Source organism: Hippichthys cyanospilos, chromosome 9 (genome assembly GCF_059441005.1).
Source record: "Hippichthys cyanospilos isolate Australia breed blue-spotted pipefish chromosome 9, RoL_Hcya_1.0, whole genome shotgun sequence".
In the NCBI taxonomy this organism is placed as follows: Eukaryota; Metazoa; Chordata; class Actinopteri; order Syngnathiformes; family Syngnathidae; genus Hippichthys; species Hippichthys cyanospilos.
In genome coordinates, this window is record NC_142377.1 from 8,990,024 (window position 1) to 9,012,503 (window position 22,480).

Below are 22,480 nucleotides of genomic sequence, written 5' to 3' on the forward strand. Positions count from 1 at the left end.
GATAATAGCGCAAAAAAATTCAGTAAAAGGTTCTACTGTCTTTGACATTCTTTGTAACTCTGCATTGATTTTATATATATATATATATATATATATATATATATATATATATATATATATATATATATATATATATATATATATATATATATGAAAGAGGAAGTCAGCATTCGGTGGGAAATTTGAGATGATGCATTGGTGGCCTATTAAGCAGCCTACGGAGAGGAAGTGGGAATAAATGATTGAGAGCTCTTGTCAACTTGTGGGCTCGCTCATGTCATGTGTGAGTACACTTGTGGCAACAAACACTCCACAGCGCAGCGCAATCAATAAAGCTCAGCCGCATACACGCGTCCTGTCGAGGGGGAAGACGCGTTTGCGTGAAAAGACACGGAGCCGTCAGGAAATAGATAACTTCAACAATTTTATTTGTGAAAAACTACAAGCAAAATTCATAAATAGACATTTCTATTTGAAGCAAGAAGGGAAATGATCAGGTTAGCCTATAAGCGCAAAGTCGTGCACATGCCAGGAACATGTCATATTTCAACATTAGAAGCTGGACAAGAAGCTGCTGTGATCTGCTGAAAATGCTACGTACATTTCCACACCAGAAACATAACGTGACCATCTCACAAGGGGAAACAATTGACACATCAGCTAGAAGTTAAACCAAACAAACAAAAAAAAAAAAGAGGATAACTTAAAGGATTAAAAAAAAAAAAATGGAGTATTGTACTGTCCTACAAATGTTCCCACATTTCTTTTTCAACAGAGCAGTAAGATTTCAAAGCATTGTACAAGACATCTCATAGGAAGAAACGCGTCGCTATAATACACAGAGTCGGGAATTCACGTTTAAGATATACAGTCAGTAAACAAGCATTCTATATTTGGATCTCTTGACAAACAAAGCTAAAAAATGTAACCATCTTTACACAGTAAATTAAGGTTACTGGTCGCACACAAGAACAGAACTGCTTGCGCGGAAAGGAAACGAGAAACAAAACAAAAAAAAAGACTTCAGCTCGAATGCCATTTCATAATGTTTGCAGATTTGGAAACTATGTACAAGCGATGCATCATATACTCAAAAGACCATTTGTCAATAATTTAACAGAAATCTTTTTCACTTGCGGTATTACACGCTTGCAGATAAGGCAAGTGAAAGCATGGCTTTGAAGGCCCGTGTCAGAAAGATTGCATTACAAAACCGGCGGGGGGGGGGGGGGGTTTGTGTCGGAATCCAACATTTCTGCCTTCTCCCCACTTTGAACACTGATGGCGTTATTTGCACGCAAGAAAAGTACGCGATCACGTGAAAAGTTGCGTTGTAACTGGCAGTGAACAAATTAACAAAAAAAGAACCAAAACGATATGTGATACAAAAAATGATTATCCCCTCGTGATATGCTGGGATGGACCCAAGCTGGCAGGGGTCACGTAAGGGTCACGGGGCGGGGTTCACTAGGCCCGCCTCTCACCGCCCGTGTGACGTGCGCAGCATGAGCGCAACAATAAGAACACCATTAAATGGATTATATTAGTCTTTATTTATTTAAACTGTTATTCATCTCAAACATTAGATCATTGCGGTAATTGCATTTCAAATTGTTATTCATCTACGCATCATGTCAATATGAAATTCCTTTGGTCCTTCAATAAATAAAACTAAGATATCATATACACATTTATTCTTTATACACTTTCATACACTTGAAAGTAAAATCGGTTGTATCAGCTACGGGTGAAAGTGAATTAGAACCCTTCAACGGGCCTCGCTGCGGTAAAATGGGTACGGGCCAATCGGAGGGGACCACTTGGTGAAAAAACATTTTCATTCGCTGTTTTCAAGCATGAAAAACAGAATAAGAGGAAATATGCTGCAGAAGCTTATTTTTCTCAAAATGCGGGCTCTCGGAGCGATGTAGTTAAAAAATTGGTTGAAAAAAAAAAACGACAGAAAATGTCCAACCTTGGGTTTTTGGAACGTTGTTTCCCTACGCACAACGAAAAATGGAAATTTCACCCAATGGTCCCATTCTATTGGCTCATCACCAAATATGAAAGCGCGATGGTGATTTGACGATTACCCCCAATGACGGCAGTCTTCAAATGACTATTTTGCAAAAATAAAAACAGAAGTACATTAATTTGTCAATTTGTAGTGGCTTCGAAAAAAACAATCATACACAGTTCCATATGGTTTCACCAAGAGGGACCCGTCCTTCTGCCGCGTCCAACTTAAGACGCGCGCTACTTCAGTAAATACCAACAGCTTTTAGTGTTTTACACAACAGCCTACACTGTACAGTTAAGGACACACAATACTGTAAAAGATTATTAGTTGACGCACGCCGCCGCCATGAGGAAGCTCCCAACAGTGTTCAGAGTGAGACAAAATTCGTCGAGGAACGAGAGTGACAATCGGATTCTTCTGGGAGATCTGCAAAACCTTTCACAGTGAATCTAGCACCTTTGTGTGTGTGTGTGTGTGTGTGTGTAGGTGTGTGCGTGTGTGTGTGTATGTGTTTATGTGTGGGGGGGGTCTGCCATGGTTACAAACCGCAACAACAACACTGAGGGACCGATCGGTCGGCAGAGCTACGCAGCCAAGCTTCAACATCGTAAGGAAAAATATCAAAGTATACAGGTGCAACAGGTAATAAATAAGAGTACAAAAATAATAACAAAACAATGGTGGTTACTGTGCCTGGTGGAGAAATGTTCTCGACGAAAACCCAAAAAAGTTAAGACTCGGCCTCACATCCGCGTCCAAATATAAAACAATACATACAAGTGTCTTGACGCTAGCATGGGCGTTAACTTTGTAGAGTTGGGGCTCCTTCCTTCGTTTTCCGTGTCAGGTGCACGGCGCTACCGTCCTCCGGAATGGAGGCGGGGTGGCCGCGGGAAGGCCGAGTCCCTACCCGTCGGCCATCCGTAGTGTCCGGTACGTGGGGTGAAAAGGGGGATTGAGTGGGCGGGGTCGACGGGAGAAAGGGGGCGCGGCCCTCAGAAGGATTCGTCGTGCCCCGCGGAGAGGTCGCCGCCTTTGGGCGTGGAGGCGCGCGACGAGCCTTTGTCCATACTCTCGGAGCCGGAGCTCTGGTGCTGCTGTTCGGATCCCGCGCTGGACGTGACGGTGGACGAGGACGTGGACGAGGAGCGGCTCTTCTCCTTAAAGTCCGTGATGATGACCGTCACGTTGCCCACGGTGATGGCCAGCTGCTGCGCCGTGCTCCGGTCGATGTTCTTCAGCTTGGGCCTTCGGGGAGAGAATCGGGGAGAAAAGATCAGTGGCTTCCGCGGACACCTTGACGCATGGAGTCAGAGTACAGCTGTTGGTGCCGGCGAAAAATCTCAACAGCTACCGTATTTTCCGCACCGCGTTATGAGGCGCTAACCCATACATACGGCACACCGGATAAAAAAAAGGGAACCTACGTAAAGTACTCTGAATGGTTTATCGCTGCCAGTGTATATACTCTACATAATACCTTAATGTTCCATGATTGGTTATCGCTACCAACGTATGCATTTCATGTCTTAGGTCCCTGTGTCAGCAAGAATTGGTCTGAAAAACAGTTAAGCCGAGTGCTTCCTCCTCCCACCTGCAGTCCCTTCCGAAGGTTTCTTATTTTCCCCAGATGTGGTGATTCAGAGCTATACAAATGAACGTGACGATTATTACAGTATATTTTTTAACGGCAATGAAATTATTTGTCGATATTACAGCACAAGTAACCAGTTTACCCTTACAGGATTCTACCAATGAGTCTGGAAGGAACGCTACATGCACATTGAAATTCACATTTTTCTCTTATAATGTGCAAAACAGTTTTTTTCCCCAGCAAAATAAAATAACAGAGCGCGAGATGGCTGCCCTCCGGCTTTAGCCGATTGAGAGTCCATTCATAAACAAAACGGTCACTAGCCAGCCGCCCACTTCCGTTTTATTCCGCGTGACCTGCGCGAGACACGTACCTGGAAATGTGATTGTTCTTGTTGGTCTTGGTTGCCGATTTGCCAGACTGTATACTCTGTTTGTCGCTGGGCGGACTCTGATGGCTGTCCGATTTGGGCCTAGTGGCGGACGGAAACAAAGACCGGTGAGGCGAAGCCACCCTCGGCAAAATGTCCGCCCGCGTGCCTCGGCGCCCACTGACCTGCTCTTTTTGACGCCGGGCTTCTTTGCGATGGCCGGGACGATGTCTTTCTCTCTGTCGGCTTTGTCTTGGACGGGCTGCTCCTTGTCGCTCTTGTCCTTGTCGGGGGGAGGGGTGTCCCTCTCCGGCCTCACGATCTCCGGACGCTCGCCTTCAGGCCGAGCCTCCCCGATGGCGCTCTCCCCTTCGCCGTCCGCCCGCTCCCTATCTGAGCGCTCGCTTCGCTCCCGTCGCTCTTTTTTGGCCGGGGGCGGCATGGGATACTGCTGGGCCACCTGCTGGGCCACCAGCTGGGAGTTGATCCTGGGTTTCCTGTGGAGGCGAGCCAAATATGGATTAGCCTCTTGATGGAGCCCCGAGGCCAACTGCGCTCACGCAACAAGTAAAGGGCCGCCACTCCCGGCTCTCGCCGAGGTAGCTTTCACGCGGCCTCCGAGCAGCGCCGTTTGACAGCTAATCTCATTAGACGGCGGCCGTCATAAAATGAATGCTCGGGATCACAAGGTGGGACATTTGCAACACATCACTTAGGTCTTCTAATCTGATTACGGCAGGCGCAGCCCCATTTGTCACAGACCGTCTCTCAGGAGGGACGTGATGGAGCCGCCACACTGCGGAGGCTTTGCAGGTGCGGGCAGCTAAATCTGTCCTGCGCTACCGAGCATGAGCTTTATCAATTCCAAATCAGCCAGAAGAAGAAGCGATAAGCCAGTACCTTGCAAAAAATACTTAGAAAAATCGAAGATATTGAAGTGCTTAGTAAGCAAGGAGTCTGGTAACGCTTTCAAACATGAGACGGTCAGAGGAATTTATATCTTTACAGCCCGGTACAAACACATCTACCGTTTTTCACACACTATATACTATATACTTTTTTATAACATCCTTTTTGAAATTTTGATATGCTATATGTTCAAAATATATGGGGACAATACGCAAAAAAAAATGTGAGTTTTTGTATAAGAAACAATACAAAACAATACAAAACAATACATTTTAAAGCTTTTGTTTGCAATTTGATGAAAAAAAGTTTAATAGTGCGGAAAATACGGTAATGTACCGGATTAATTAATTTGAATATTTTACAGCATGGAACAAATCGGTGCTGACTCTGGTTGAGCATTGAATTAACCGGTGCAAACTAACGCCAAATTGGAATTCTCCCATTCAACTCAAATGCATCACAGCTCATTGTTGTCAGGGCAGAACTGTTTGTGCATGCTTTAGCCGGCTAATGAGCATTATATTAAACTACGTAATTAATGGAGGTCATCTTGGCAGTGTATCAGTATATTTGTCATTACTTCACCTTGCCAGCACGAAGGGAGTTTGCAAGATGGACGTTGGACTGGAGAAACCCTACTTTTGTTATCTGAACACTAGATAACTAGCAAGACATGGGGGAAATGAATGGATTTAAAAGTTTACTGAAAAAAATGGCCTTTGTTGGTTGTAGGAGGTAAAAGTGTTTATTTGATTTCAAATAAAAAATAAAAAACTTTCCATTGGTTGGTGTTACCATACATGTTGGAAAAATAGCCGGCGGCTATTTCAGACAGTCCCTGTGCTTGAGCCGGGGGCGGTATTGTGTAGTTGACCACAATTCAATCAATGGGGCCGTAATAGAGCATCATGTCACGATGCTTGGGCTGCTCGCAAATCAATACGCCAGCTGCCGTGAATGAGGATGAGACGTGGGCTGTTCCAGTACGCATTACCTTGCCGTGGTTGGACGAAGCCCCGCTCTAGTGTTAAGTGCCCACAGGAGACCTCTAATGGGTTCATAAGAGATGCTAATACAGACTGAATATGTTCCTCACATCTTGGCTTTTTGTTTGGAAAACATACTATCGAGTGTCCAACTATCTAGCATATGTAACTGTTCCTCGTTAATACAAATACTAGCTAGATCTAACCTGCAGCTATCAAGTATTTTTGGTAGTCAGCGATGCAATAGAAAATACTGAATAGAGTATTCAGAAACAAACACTTTTTTTCTGGGTGAAAAACAATTAACAGAAGACCAAATAACATAACATTTCCACTTAATTATGAATGAGCAGCTTTTATGATTTTGCAGCCTTTTTATTTACTTACATCTCAACTGTGCTTAACAGCACACTTGTTTCCTCGCTCAAAACATTAAATTTGAGGAAAAACTGTCTCATAAATGTTGATATAAAAGACGAATTTGACAGCTGAAACAACCGATTTGTGTCAGCATGATTTGTTAAAAAGTGACCAGTCGGAAAACCAACTGTCAGGCTGTCAGTATCAAAGTGTGCAGAATCATTTCACGTAGCGCTGGAGCGCTACTGGCTAGCGGCTAATTTGTGCCAGACGCAGCAATAACAGAGCACCAGGGGTAAACGCAGGCAACAGATGCCGTATGTCAGTTTTAAGGCCTTTGTTGGATTGAATGTTATTTTGAAAGAATTTTATGGTATTTTATGGATATGATAGCCTAAGAAAAGGAGACCAGCGAGGCATTCAGATTAAAAAAAACCTTTGACAATCATTGTTCCAACATGATGAATAATTCTTATACGCAAGTAGCAAAATGGACATACATAAATAAACTAAGTGTGTAAAGTATTAATCACATAGGTAAAATGAGTGTGGGTGCTTATCGGGGAAAATTGTGAAATATTGATGAAATCTCCACCTGCTGTGGTTGTTGATGAGCTCCACTGGTTGCAGTGGGAGCAGAAGTTGGGCTTGTGGTTAACTTTTGGTCTGCGTTGATATTGTGTGGCAGCAGCTACCACTGTGTGTTCAAATATTTACTTACTGTTCACACTTCAATGCACAACATGAGTCAATAACAGTTTTTTTTTTTTTTTAATATCCTTAGGTTTGTCTAAAGTAGATAAGTTCACAATAACCTTGGATTGTTCAAGTTAATTAGCACAGCGGTGAACAAGCGACTACGGCTGGCCCACTGTCTGCTGGCGTAAGCTCCAGCTCACCCTCTACGGTGTAGAAAAATGGATGGACGGACAAAGCTTTTTAAATATGTACTAGATGACTTCCAAAAGCGTAATTCTCAAAAATGCTGGTTCACGTGATTACGGATGCAACAATGATCAAACCTGATCCAATCAAAAGTGTAATATTCTTTTTGCAACAAGAGGCAGACTTGATCAAATTGAGAGCAGAAGCAGGAGTGAACTCATGAGTCCAATTGTTGAAATTGCTCCCACAACATGCTCCTGCCAAGATGTTCCTGGCAAATCACACCGAGTGAGTGCAAGCCCTCACAGTGGGAAATCCTTGTATGCTATACTACCTCCCCTTAGCACAACAACAGACCATTGACGGCCGCCCCTATGTTTACGCTTCGATTTGGCTGTTTTCAGCAGTATGTGTGTCATTCTTCGCTGGATGCCCTAAAATTACTAGCATTATTTTCTAAAAGATCCTTACACAGCCCTAATAGTTAAGATAGATCTCATGGCGAAGCTACATTGCAACCTGAACCACCCCCACCAAAAAAAATATTTAGTAAAAGCTCAGTTTCAAACACTTCACACTGTATATGACACTAGCGTAAAGCATTATTGAATGAAAAACAGAGTGCAGTGCCAACCGTGTCTTATTGGTTAAACTTTGGTACTACATTTCTAGAGGTTGTCCCGAGGAATTTTTCTTCTGCAAGAGTCACTAACAATTCAGCAATAAGCTGCTTCATTTTCCAATTAATTTGCTTTTAATTCAAAAATAAAATCATACAACTCGTCATGACATCACCAGCAGAAACCTTGTTAAAATCTCATGTACCCCTATTTGTGAAGCGCAGTTCTAACATGTGGAAGAACACAACTTTGCCAATTGAGATGCAGCAATTAATGGAGCGAGCGAGTGAAAGAGATGAAGAGAGAGGAACAGGAAATCCCTAGTTAACACAGCTCTTTATTTCAAGTGTTGAGGAGGACAAGCAATTATTTCCTGCCATGAAGAATGAATGCAATGGCTGAAAACAGAACAAATCGACATACAAGACAGACACAGGAGCCCTTTTCAGACCGCAGGAACGGAATCGAGAATTTCCTGATGGTAGTTTGTGCTCTCCCCTGCGAACGTTCAAGTTCTGTAAGGCTTTTATCGGTGTCTATCTAGGGTCTTCGTCTATCTACCCAGGATCATTGATGGGAGGCCTGTGGTGCGAATGCATGCTGTTTGTTTGGTTGAACTTGGGAGTGTGCTAAGGTGTTGTTTTTTTTCTCACTATTAGCAGCCGCACAGCAGCACCAGTTTCATATTTTGAAATAATCAAAAAAGAGAAACTTTTAGGTGGCTGGATAATCTGGAACAGGCTCTCCTGTGTATTTATGGGGATGAGGACATCCAATGCTAGTTTGTTTAAACTCCAAGAAGAGGCATAAACACACACACACACACACACACACACACACGTGGACTGAACATTGACTATCGCAGATTTACGCTCCATCATTCGGGATCAGAAACACACCACAGCTGGCGCCCAGTCCGTGCACTCCCCTCAATGCCCCGCATTGCAGAGCACATATTGCAAAACAGACAAGCTCTCCACAATGCAAACCCCAAAAAGGACACACGCACACACAGAGCACCAACTGCAACTGTTTCATCCAGCTTGGTTGTCATTCAACTTTTCAGCTAGCGCCACTTGTTGGACTGTAGTAGGTAGTGCAGCCCGCAGCGCCCCCTGCTTCCCGTCATCCGTCTGATATGAATAAACTACCTCGTCCACTGTCTGGGTGTGAACACAAATTCTTGGGCCACACTCCAGAATCCCAGACAAGGAACTCAAGAGTTCCTGGATTTCTTCATAGAGAACCACAGTCTTGATTACAGCCAACGAAGAGCACGGACTAATGGTACCTACTGAATTATTTGCATTAAATCAATAATCACATTTAGCACAAGCATGAAAGTGGAATCTCAGCACTCAATAAACTAAAACTTCTTTTCAGAATACATTCACCAAATAACAATTAGCCCCTCCAAAAAAACGGCTTGTTTTTTGTGTGTGCCGATTTGGTCACTGAGCTTCATAGCTGGTGGCCACATGACAAGCATGTATTCATACGCACGGCACATCACTTCCATGGCACATCTGAGGAGGCTGTGGGGGTTTTGTTGAACTACAAAAGATCCCTATCATGTGCTGACAACCATGAACCAACAAATGATCATCACGCATTCATCTGTGTCAACACTTGTATTACACTTTGAGGATTATGTGGAAGCAAGGGAGGCGCTCCCCTCCCCCGTCATAGCGGAGGGAGGGTAATGAAGCAGAGCCGCGTAGCAGAACTGTTTTTTATGTGTTAACCAGCCACTGGATGTGCCCGTATCGAAAGCTCTTTCTTCAAGGCGCACGGCGAAATGCAAGATAGCACATTATTATATGCGGGCTTCGGTGTAAACAAATGTATGATTAAAAAGCAGAGGTTAAACCCTTACTTGTTTACTTGGATGCGTTATTGAGCCAAGGAATGGAAATAAAAGTGCATGCGGTGTACCCTTGAGTCGGTTATTGATCGCGGCGACTGCAAAAGTGTTGTCGCATTGGATCGAGCCATTTGTTTGCGTGCGCTCTGCGGGTTAAACGAGGACAGTACCTAAAGAGGAGCCCGAGTCTAGACTGCTTCTCTTTTCATCCCACTAACCCGCAGGAGCATTTTACATTCAGGCCTTCAACGGCATCTTCTGATAAGGATTTCAGGGATTTATTGCTACTCGTGCGTTACTAGGGTTCTGCGATCACTATAACCACTCTTTTGGGCTCGTAGAGAAAAGAAGAGGAAAAAAAGGTTTTTACCCTAGGAATAGAAAAATAATAGTCAGGAAAATCAATTCTAAAAAGGTTTGTTAGTGACATCCCTAGTGTGAAGGAAGCTTGATCGCAGGTCTCTAATTATTTTTTCTCAATACTAGTGCTTTTTAATCGGCTTTCAGTTATGGACCCCCTATGAATTCTTTCCCCAGCAAAACATTTTTGGATGAGCAAGAATAAAAACCCCAAAAGACTTCAAACAGAATGCTGTGCCATCTGTGTCTGATTCATTAAATTTGGGAGGTAAATTTGCAGTCGTATTTCTAACCATTATTTACTCAGCAGTTCCATTAACAAAAAGAAATAAAGCTAGATACATATTGAAAATTACAATTACCAAAATGCGATTGTCACCACAAGTTGTTGCATGTTTCAATTAATTTGCCCTTAATTTGAAAAGACAATTGTTCCTGCCACCAACATTTTGCTTGCATTGGGTGTAATTCCATGTCCAAGATTATAATTTTTAAGGAATCCCCCAAAATGGCACGTTTGTTTAAACACTAACATTGCATAGTGAAAATCTCAACACTTTATATTCGTCAAAAAGTTGTAGAAATAACACCCACGCATGTGGAATGACCAATAGTACACATTTTCGAAAAACTACGAAACCATAAGACAAAAATGCACTTCTAGCCAAACAAGGACACACTTCCAAAGTAGAAGGCTGTTTTCCTGTCCATGACTGACCTTTCAGGTTGCAAAGGGCATGGAAGTCTTGAGCGCAGAGGCAACATGTAATTGGAAAGGCACCGAACAAGTATGAGCTGCTTCCAGCTGTATCAAGGTGTCACACTGTTCACATCACTCATTTGTCTCTCTCCTCTCGTCAGTGCCACTCCATTATTCTCTCTCGTCTTTTTTCCTGCAACCGCCCTCACTTTCTCACCGCACATTAGCCCCCACAGCTACCTCTTCTGAATCACGATGGCTTTAAGTAGGCAACTGCCTCCCCTTCTGTACAAGTTATATGCCGATGGACAGAGTCACATCTGCTTTTTACACTTAACAAATAAAGCAACTTTGCTATATCGATACTTACCTCAATAAAATCAACACTGGAAGTAATAAGCATTAGAAATATGCATATTCATAAAACAGCAGCAGTGGTTGTGCGTTAAGTGTTGCTGCACATTATTTGGACTCTCACTAACAATTTGTCATGTGGCACATTCATTAACTCCAGCCTCAAGTATTGCAACCTTGACGCGTACAAAAACAAACTTGTCAAACAAAAGATTCATTCAACTACAACAGTCAATGGATGAGGAAGGATAATATGATGTAAAAAAAAAAAAAAAATACCTTTCAGAATTATGGAGGGTTTGCTTGATGCACATTTCATGTAAATATTCATTCCTCCTACAGAGTTGCATCCAGGGCTATCAATATCAAAAGAATTTTCAGTAATTGTATTAATTTTATTAGGATCGAATTTAAATGTATAGTTTGCTTGGTTAACAAAAATTATGAATCCATAACACAAAAACATTTTTAAATTGATTTTTTAAGTCTTCTTGTTGTCTATATTTTTTTACTTTTATTCAAACCGTGGCAAACAGCAGACAGTTTCACTCAACATTAGGTGAGACTTCAGACAAATATTTCCACATTAGCGAGTTTAGCTAGCTAAAACAGCAAATTTGAATAAGCTTGCTTCATGCAAAAATGATCAATGGGAACAAGCAACTGTATCACTTGAGTCATTTTCATTTTTGAAAAGTAATCAGATGGCTCTCGCCAGCCTACATGGTAGATACGTAGCATGCAAACCCGTTGCTACGATTACACTAAGTAAACGAATAACCGAGGCAGAAATAAAAGCCTTGAGATTTTATTTGTATGAAACGAGGAACTCAAATAACTTAAGGATTTGTTTGACCCCCTAGTGGCATCCTCCCAAATTGCGACGACACGAAACAAACATGTTGGAAAGTATTGAAAAAGCAGTTATGAGATTCGAGTTCTAAATTTGCCCCAGCGCATCTCATTTGCAGTCAACAGGAAATATTGCGTTTCATTCTCATTGCGAACGCAGCAACTCTTCATTGCGCCTCGCAAGCGCGGCGGCTCTTTATTGTACTCGTAGTTGATTTCCCTGCCAAGCTTGATGGTGCTGGTATGAAGAGGAAAGACCGTCCACACTGGCTCCCCCTCAAAGGATAATGATGTGCTTCATTCTGCTTTGGAGCCCCTTGAGACTCGTGGCTGAATGAGCACATCCCCCTTAAAGCCATCCGCACCCCCCCCCCCCCCCCCCCCCCTCTCTGCAACTCGCATGCACACTCTCACCGAGACAAATCTTTACCCGAGTAATCATCTAATCTTGAGCCGTACGCTTTGTTATGTTTCGGCTCGCGGTGACTCAACATATACAAATGCCCTCGTTCCCTCTTGCGCTTGTCCTCAAAAGCCTTTTTTATGAATTCTTTGGAGACTCTCTCCCCGGTTTACACCCAGTTGCTTTCATGATCTTTTCCCTGAACGCTTCGTGTCGCTATTCATTGCTCGACATTTGTCTGAATTGTCAGACTGCCAAATTGTCTATTGTATTTAATGACTTACGCGCTGCCAAATCCCATGAAGTCATTAAGGACTTTGAAATCTGGCAATTAACGTGTAATTACGCACAACTTCCGCGTATAGTTTAAGTGCAAATGCTGATAGCGCTGGAAAGTGAAGGTGGTTGCTTTTTCTAGTAGCTTGGCAAGAAACTGAGCGCAAGCGTGCCCTTCCTTACTTCATGCTGTTTTCCAAAAGCACTGGTCTTCATGTAACAGTAGTGGATGCTGTGGATTTCTGTACACAGAGTATTATTGTGATTGACAAAAACGTACGCACCCAAGCTTCAGTTTCCAATAATTGTGCAACATCAAGAACACGGACACACGCAGTATGAGCGAACTTAAAGGGTGTGTGTTCCATCACTTTCATTTTTAAATGTCACTTCTGCTTCTCGTTCTTAAATAAATGCATCAAGTTATTGCCATCACTGCGATGCATACGTGCTTAAAAAATGAAGGAAAAAGTCGAGGTGTGCACAATTAATTGATAATCAAATTAAGTGAGCTTTTTTATTAATTGATTAATCATTCAGAGACCTTCATTGTTGTAATCCTGATCATTTTAGCCTTGCAACATTTTAAATGACCAGATTTATTGAGTCAACGAAACAGCCGTCCAGACTATCTTTGTACTGAATGAAAATTAAGTATTTACAAACATCTGCTTTTATTTGGGAAAACAATGATCAACATTTTTGCCTCTTTTCCAACATTGTTACATGGTGCAAACTAGTCACCGAATCATTTTTATATGGCACAAACTAGCCATGAATCTTCTTTTTTTCCTTCTTTTTTAATGCCTTCCTTGGCCTGTCTTTTTTTTTTTTTTTTTGGGGGGGGGGGTATTTCTGGAAATTCAAACATGTTTTTAACATCTGGTTCATCAATTATTCAACAAAACAAATGACAGATTAATTGATTACTAGAATCATCGTTAGTTGCTGTCCCAACAGTAAATGTATATCTCCCCACATCAAAGAGATATCAAAGATTGAGGTTACATGTTCGGATTTGTGCAAACACCAGACTTTAGGTTGATTTCATCAGATTGGTCAAGATTGAATGAGATTTGGCATTCACTTACACTAACTATAGGCGATAAAGTCATTGAGGGACAACATTTATGGTAAGTGTTCCCTTTTGTAGACTACCAGGAACTTTTGTTGTGGCATCAGTTCCTCATTTGCAGTATTCATTTGAAGCTGTGAACTAATTTAATTGGCCCAAAAAATCCCGACCTTGTGTCCAAACTCGATCTTGTGTGCAACCCCATCAAGCTCAGCAGAAGTCTGATGATATTGATCATTTGGATCAGGTATGTCGGGGATAGAAATCTCGAAAACATGCAGGATAAATAATCTTGAGGAACGAGTTTGGACACCCCTGGTCGAATCAAACAGGTTCCACATGAAAACTGAGAACTTACGAATACCACAACAAATGAATCAATACGTAGAGCTATGCACTAAATGCTAGTATTTTCATTTAGGTTGTTGAAAGCAGCAATTAATACAGAAGTGAATTGACCCTGTTTGCTGAGTGTTTTTAGATGGCACGGAAAGACGGCACATTTTATTTTGATGGCGGCGTTTTAAAATGATTGAAAAAGAGAGCTAACACAACATTGCAGCAGTCAGCGAGTGAGGTACCTCAGTTCATGTGATGGCTCCCATTTATCAACTTTAGAGGCCTCTTAATGTTTGCTCCCAGGGCCCCGGGGCTCCCAGAAGAGCATACCAAACATCACCACAAAGCAAACCAATGTAAAACTACACAAGTCAGCGCAACCGGAGTTGAGACAGCAGAAACTCTCGGGGGGGGGGGGGGGGGGGGGGGGGGGGGGACGCAAAGGGTCGAGCGGCGGCTGGTCTTGCAGATGGGCATCGGGGTCAGGTGCAAGAGGCGAAGGGCTATCTCGCTGAAGCCAGGGAAGTAGAAGCTCGATTTAGCCTACTTGGGTGTCGAGTTACATCACAGCGCAGGACTGGGTCAACAGGTTCGTTAGGCTGCGCTCCGATGGGGGAGGGACCGGCTCGAGATGCTAATGTCACAGTCGGAGTTTGCCCTTGTAAGCTGACATTCTTTGGCGCCATAAACACAAATGAAAAGTGTGACCTGCAGCTACAGTACTTGGCTTACCCTGCCCACAACTCATTTGGAAGTGTAATTCAAACTTCTCCCCGTCAATCATAATGAATCATATCCTCCTGTCTCAACATCCATAAACCGCGCTCTAAAAACACCCGTAATAACATTTAAGTCGTGCATTCGTTATTCTAATCAAGATTCATTTAACTGTCATACAAGTGTAAAACAAGTCGTCGGCGCTCTGCATAACTTGACTGCATATGGTGATGGTGGGGCCTAACTGCTTTGAACCGGTGTCTGCTGACCACACGTTAACTTCCAGTGTTTGCTTTTCTGGTCAAGTGTCATAACACTTTAAACAGCTGCCATATAATTACTGTCAACAAGTCTAAATCTTTGAAGTATTTATATATCTGTCTCATATTGCCTATTTAAAAACACGGTTACATTTTATCGATCATTGAACATAGTCCTGTAGAGTTTCGTGCATGAATGCAGATCCGACAGATGCTTCTCTGAAAGCGCTGCGCAATGCAAACTCTCAAGACATCATTTAATACATTGTGCCTTAAAGGGGAACTGGACTAAAACTGATTTGCCCTCCAGGAATATATTGTATTTGCCAGTGCTAGCTAAAGCGCGGTACTCTGATTAATATTGTGATTGTGAAATAACAATTAAACAGAATCATTCATCAATGCACTGGGGCCACAATGTTACTTATAAAATTCACAACATACCGATGAGTGCAGATTCAATAGATGCTTTTGAAAGTGCTGTACAATGCAAGCTCTCCAGACAATCTTCAGTATTTTAATACACTGTGCCTTAAAAATAGAAACTGGACTAAGACTGATTTGCCCTCCAGGAACATTGTATTTGTCAGTACTAGCCAAAAGGCCGTTCACTGATTAATATTGTAATTGTGAAATAAGAATCCAATGGAATACTTCATCAACCTACTGCGGCCGCAATGTTATTTAGCAAAATGGTCAATAAACTCAGACCAGAAGTGAGGTTGAAATTACTATAGTGCTTTGGATAATAGGAACTGCGATGGTGTCAAGTTTTCACCTTCTGTGGTGAGTGTGCAAATTCATTTGGCCTTTTAAACTAAGCATGGCCGCTTCCGTAAGAAGGTAGATGTGTTGTTCTAAATGTCTTTTTTTTTTTAATGTACTTGAACTATGTGGAGGTGCAACGATTTATCGACAACTGATAATGAAATCACAGGATAATTTGTTCATACACTTGTTTAGATACCTTTTTTAAATTTAAATGATCCATATGCTAGGAATTTGAGCTTCTCAATAGGTGCTGAAGAGCCTTTGGTGGACAGATTACCTTTGTGTTCAGTCAAGGCAAAATCTTTGCTTTTACTTGGGAAACCAATAATAAACATGTGTGTTTATTTTCTGATGTTACGGACCAAGCCGGTAACCGAGTTTAATTTTTTTGTGCATTTTTCGCTACTGGGTGTGTATTTTTCAATCAAGAGCCCGAAACGTGAACATGTTTTTTTAAAATCAGATTAATTGATTAATCATCCAAATATTTGACGTATTAATTGATGATTGAAGTAATTTTAGATAGGTATTACTGTAAAGCAAATAACTGACAGTCATACTATTACTAATGTAAAAGATCACACATTAAATGGTGAGAACACAGGCCTTAAACCATAAGAGATGAGTCTAAGTGTGGCGTATGTTTATGTATATGATTTTAGTCGTATTCTGATGGAATGCAGCAAGGGAAAGAAAGCTAATTGGTACCTAGGATTTCCTCGGTTGCGCCGACTTCGCTCGACTGACAGCCAGCAAGTATACAAAAATGTTGGCCACCTATTAAGATGCCGATTGGGTTACATTTTTATCTGCTCGAGGGAACGATGTCATCCTCTGGTCTATTGCACCTCCAATCTCCCTTTGCTGCGAAGAACTGCACTGAAGTGAAGCCAAGAAATAAAAGCTGAATAGATTCATTCAGCCCCATCCCGAACCGCAAGAACACAAGTGAGAGCTAATCCGCAAGGGTCAACACAAACCGCCGCCGCGAGTCGCAAAGCGTTGCCAATTTGATGTTGCATTGTCAATTACCTTCAGCTGTTCTTAAATGGGGGTGCGTGAAGCTACTACATGTGGTGCGTCGGATTTTAACAGGGTTTCTGCAGCAAATCCATCTTAATGCTTTGTAATGACAGTACGGTTTTCTTTTCAAATTGAGGGCAAATTATCTGGAACAAGAGGCAACGTATCGCTAAATTGTGTTTTAGTGACTCAATTGCAAAAATGTTTTATGCCTATTTTTTGTTACATTTTATGTGAATGGGTATTGTCATTGTGAAGGAATTTTTAGCAGACGATTCAGAAATAAAATAGATGATTTTACACAAGCTTTCTACAGGAGTAGTTGTGTAAAATACTCAACTTTATTCATACAGCATTTTAAAAAACAGTGTAGGGTATTTTTTCCTAACTTTTTATCTTTGCATCAAAGACATTTCAGATCAAAAGGAAAGCATTGAAGGAAGACAATAGGAGCTGAAATTTCTCCCACTTAGTTATTGCACGACGAGGAGTGTGCAAACCTCTGGCTAAAATACAGTAATGATATGGAAGAAAATGGCCCCAGAAAATTGTCAAAATATTGCACAAGGGTTAAAATAGCCATTGCTGCGTACAATGTGCTGTACATGTGACAAAATTGCTCACATAATAACACGGTGGAAAACAGTTAACAATTAAACCTATAAAACAAAACAATGAATAATAAATACTAATATTAAATAAAAACAAAGCATCACCAAGTCTTCAGACAATTTTTAAACGCCTCCAACATTCATTTTTAACATATAAATGTCAGCAACAGCGAACAAATAAACTATCGCACTCCAAGCCAAGTACAAATGGATCTTTGACGTCTATAGTCGACAATGGTAGGGAAAGGAGTTAATCCAACTGATGCAAGATACTATTGGTGAAGAAACATTTGCACAGCGAAGCGTGCAAGCAATTCATAGCGCAATTTGTCCAAAACAATTTGAACTTTTCACTAGCAAAGTTCTTTCTCTGAAATGAACCCATCACAGTCCCATCTTGATCAAATAGCAGCCACACCATGACGGATTTGCACAACCTGTGCTTTCCACCAAAAAACGTCTGCAAACAGGTTATCCGGCGCTGTATGAAGTGAATTGTTCACTAAAGAAAGTCCCCGTATAAATCGGCAACATAAGACAGTCGGTATATGTGACTTCAGCAACATCACAGGAAAATGCCTCCGCCGCGCCGCCGTAATTGAATTCAGTGGGAAGCGCTGGTACTCATTAGCGTGAAAGGCCACCTAACAACCGCCTGAATCAAAGGTTCTATCCTCCGATCAAACGGATCGACATGACAAGCGCGGCGGTGACGTCACCGGTGGATTTTTGCCAAGGCACTATGACAACGCTTATCATTTTCCTTCTTCTGCCGAGCGTGCTCAGCATGCGTGCTCAGCATATATCATAAGCTGGAGTCTTTGGATGCACGACGCTGGGGAAAAGGACACCAAGGTGTGGGGGGGAGGGGTGAAGGACAATGAAGCTGGAAGTTCTTTCTATCTTGCGCATTCTCGGTAAATCGGCGGAGGTATGCCGCCCCGTTCATGATGGGCGGCGGCCAAACAGACGCTCGTTGTAAACGCGCAACTGGAAAGGTTAGAATGCAAAGGCAAGTCCCGAGATGACTCATCTGTGTTTTGCTCTCGATGACATGTGCAAACAAACTTGTGTCGCATTTGTCATCAGCAACTTTCTTTGCCAGGAAAGTGGGGGTGTTGTGATTAAGAAGCTGAAGGGAATCCCATCACCATAACTGACAGGGTGATTTCATCTCACTTTCTTATGAGAAATGTCACCTCAAGGTGTTGTTATTGTCACTGATGCCACGCAAGCGCGCCCATATGAATCATTTAAAAGAAAGTACAATGTTTTTTTTTGCAAAACTGTCACTAATGACAAAGCGCATTCGTGTAAAAAACAGAAAATAATGACAACATATTGCCAAGGAATGTCTCACAATTTACAGATGAGTTGTTTCATGTTCCAATTCATTTTCTCTTCATTTGAAAATCATTCAAATAAACCGCCAAAAGCAGCGACAAGTGCCCGCCAATTTGTGAAATTTCTGATGAAACAAGGAAAGAGCACTTAAAGATTCCGAAGGAATAAATACAAATACAATATATTAGTTTTGTATATTACCTATTCTTTTGCCCAATCTGATTTTTACAGTAATAAACTTCCATCTGCCCAATTGAAGTCAAACTTTGAGGGTAGGTGCTGGTGTTTGAAACATGACTAATTTTGACAGATTGATGTCTCTGAATTTTGTCATGCCTTAAAAAAAAAAAAAGACGGTGGCTTATTTGAATGGAAATTTATCAGCTAATCAGAAAGGGGAGATTCCAGGAGTAGAAAACGAAATGGAAGAAGTGAGGAATGTGTTTTTAGACCAGATTTTCAATAGGCATTTAAATATAAAAGTGTTCTACAAAAAAAGCACCCCCCCCCCCACACACACAGGGAAATATGGCCTTTCCAAACACATTTTGACAGATTCTTATGTTGTTAAAATTTTGCTAAATAAAGATTAAAAACAAAAGTCAGAGTGCTGATTAATCTGTGTCTGATGTATTTCCTTTTGAACAACATTTCTGTTGGTATTCCGAGGCATACTTCATACAATACAGAATGTGTAACATCATCTGTTTCATTTCTGGCAATTGGAAAATTATGTCACCAATGAAAATGTGCATCCGCATAAAACAACACATTAAAGACATACAATGTTCCGTATGAAGGAGTCACTATAATCCAATTTAGCAAATGATTCATGTTCCAATTAATTTGCTCCTGATTTGAAAAGAATAACCCCTACTAACACATTAGATTTCCTACAGAACCCAGTTATAATCTCACATATTGAGAACCGTTGATTTAGCTTCAATGATTGAGTTCTCTGGCATTCATTCGCACGAAGAAAGGGAAAATGTGCAATGACAACCATCACGCCATGCAGGGCGCCGAATGACAAACACAATCAAATCGATGTCCAATTCTTCAATGTCCTTCAATTAAACCCTATGCAAGCATGCCACGCACAATTAATCAGAAAATAGAGACTTCTATGGAACACACACACCTTTCAACCGTTTTTTTCCGGTTGTCGTTTCTCCATCTGTGCACCTTCAACCAAGCACCCCCCTCCAATGTTCTGCAGTAGGATGTCTTACCTTGCAAATCCTATTCCAATGCAATGCAAACGTTCACGTTAAGTGACTAGCAGAAAGTCCCACTGTCATCCAAGTTGCATTCCTATAAATATCGACGCAGCACCAGTGCATCCAAAGGAAAGAGACACAGCTTGGGAGAGAGAGAAAGGGGAGAGAAGAAAAAAAGAGAGAGGGCTACGATACCTTGTTGATGTGCCCTTCCTCACATCGCAGATGCTGCATTTAAACGCCTCGGCTGTGTTCCGAAAGGTGCAGACGCTACAGTCCCAGTAGCCGTCGTCAGCTTGTTTAGCTTGTCTTTTTGGCCTGACAAACAAAACACATTGACTTTAGACGCGGGAGACACGTTTGCGTCCAGACAAGGCGATTTTTTTTCATATGGGGGGCGGACGTGACAACAAGCTCGTTCAAAGCCACAGCGCGAAACAGTGGGGGTTCACCCCCAATTTTTGGCGTGCTTCGCGTCCCGCCAAGCGGAGCGATATAGACCGAGCCAACCCAGCGAGCGAGCGACCTCGTTCGGTAATCTCCTAATTGCTCACAAGCGGACCTCGGTTCGTTGTATATATCGCCGGTTAGCCTAGCGGGCAGCGTTCGTTTCTCCTTTTTTTTCGGCATCGAAGCTCAACGTATCGCGCGATACGAAACAATGTCGAATTCGACATTGGGCCGCCCAGCACACCGCCCGGAGACGGAAGAACCTTTCGGAGCGTGCCAGGCGTATCCTGTGAAAAAAATCCCTTTGTTAAGTGACTGGCTTGTCGGGCGCGAGAAGCCGCCATAGCGACTGCACTATTCTAGCTAGCTGTGGCATAGCGACTGAAAAAAAAAAAAAAAGAGAGAGGAGAAACGATCCCAAGTGAAGGAAACGCGTCCGAATATCTCGCCCGTGGCGACTCGAGGCGGTGGAAATCCGTCGACGGGCGGTCGCATTACCTGGTAGGGCTCTTTTTGTCGCCCATGGTGAACGATAATCCGATAAAATAAAGAGGGGGGAAAAAAGGGGGCCCTGGTTGAATTGTCAGTGAGCGCGCTGGGATCCAGAACGAGCCGCTGCTGAAGCTGCTTGGCAGACAGGCTCCACTCAGCGCTGGCTGGCTCCAGCCACCGCACAGAGACTGACTGCACTGCGCCACGTGACCGCGCTCGGCCAATCGCGGCGCGAGCAGCTTTAAAAGTCGGGATGGAGATTTCAGGGCTCTTTTAATAACTACTACTGGCACGTTTGACAGTCCTCACCTCACCTCACCCCATACATCAAAGACGCCAACGGCTGCGAGTTGAAAACAGTGGCCGGAGGGGAAAAAAATAAGACTCGGAGGCAATTTTCAAGGAGAAATCGCATGCTGCAGGACAGCGGATTGTAAAAGTAAGAATGTTGTCGTGGATGCGCCCATTATCAAGAGGTCTGAGGTGACATTAAAAATGTATATGGATAGGATGAAAGACGAGGTTAGAGAAGAATCACCGTGGACTATGTTTGGAGATGACATTGTGTTTTGCATTGAGAGTAGGGAACAGGTGGAGAAGCTAGAGCGGTGGAGGCTGGCTGCACCAAGATTGAGTGTGTCAATGGTTCTTTCTTAATCTTGTTGGAGGTACTGAACCCCACCGGTTTCATACGTGCATTCACCGAACCCTCCTTTAGTTAAGAATAAAATATATATGTTTTTCAAATTCAAGACATAACCATTTTTTTCTGGTACACAATGAACCATTTATTGTAAAAATAACATTGCCGTCATTGTTATGGATAAGGTCATTAGGTCTTGAGTGACATTAAAAAATATATCTGTAAGATGGACAGGCTGACAGACAAGGTTAGAGAAAATCCTCCATGAATGACTGATCATGTGACATTCGCAAGCTGAGCCATGATTGGCCGTTACCTGAGCCATGAGCATGTGATGCCATTTTCAGTCGATTACGTGTGGAAAAGTGTGTTTTTAAAGGTATTAATCGGAAATTAAAAATAACTTAGTTATCAAATTAATTATAGATGAAATACAAGTTTTATTGTTGAAATGGCTGAATAAGCGGACTGAAAATGGCTAAATAAGTCAACTACCCCTTCAATGATTTTGGTCACTGGACAGTCACAAGCTGAGCCACGATTGGCCATTACCTTGAGCATGCGATGTCCTTTTCAGTTGTTTTATTGCGGAAGCTTCCATCTATGCTGTATAAAACATGTCATAAATGACTGCCATGTTTACACGGACGAATATGTTTACACTTGACTCTTGATTGATTCAACGTCTTTGATACATCCTTCCGCTACAGAGACACTTTTAATCACCGTTTACGGCCCTGTCAGGCAGCGTCATGGAATGTGTCGCTGCACCTCTTGTGAGCCTTCACTCTGCCCAAGTCAAGGCTCTCGGCGGGGGAGAGCTAGCGTGAATCGCGTATGCTCATTAGCCGCTCTCCACGACTCCAGGTCCCATTGTGCATCCCCTTTTTCTGTTTCAAGTGAATATTTCTGCCTCCGCCCAGTGATTACTGCTGCTTATCTCATTGCGCAATGTGCTAATTGGGATTCAGCGTGATGGCCA

General features: G+C 42.4%; 1 protein-coding gene across 1 annotated transcript; it reads right to left on the reverse strand.

Moving 5' to 3' along the window:
• Positions 1-411: 411 nt before the first annotated feature.
• On the reverse strand, positions 412-21,024 carry rybpb (RING1 and YY1 binding protein b). The gene is made up of 5 exons (XM_088424382.1): positions 20,862-21,024; positions 20,109-20,231; positions 4,170-4,481; positions 3,988-4,086; positions 412-3,268 (listed from the first exon to the last, which is right to left on the reverse strand). Exons 1-5 carry the CDS (start codon positions 20,885-20,887, stop codon positions 3,016-3,018), a joined length of 813 nt encoding a protein of 270 aa, XP_088280508.1. The 5' UTR covers positions 20,888-21,024; the 3' UTR covers positions 412-3,015.
• Positions 21,025-22,480: the final 1,456 nt, after the last annotated feature.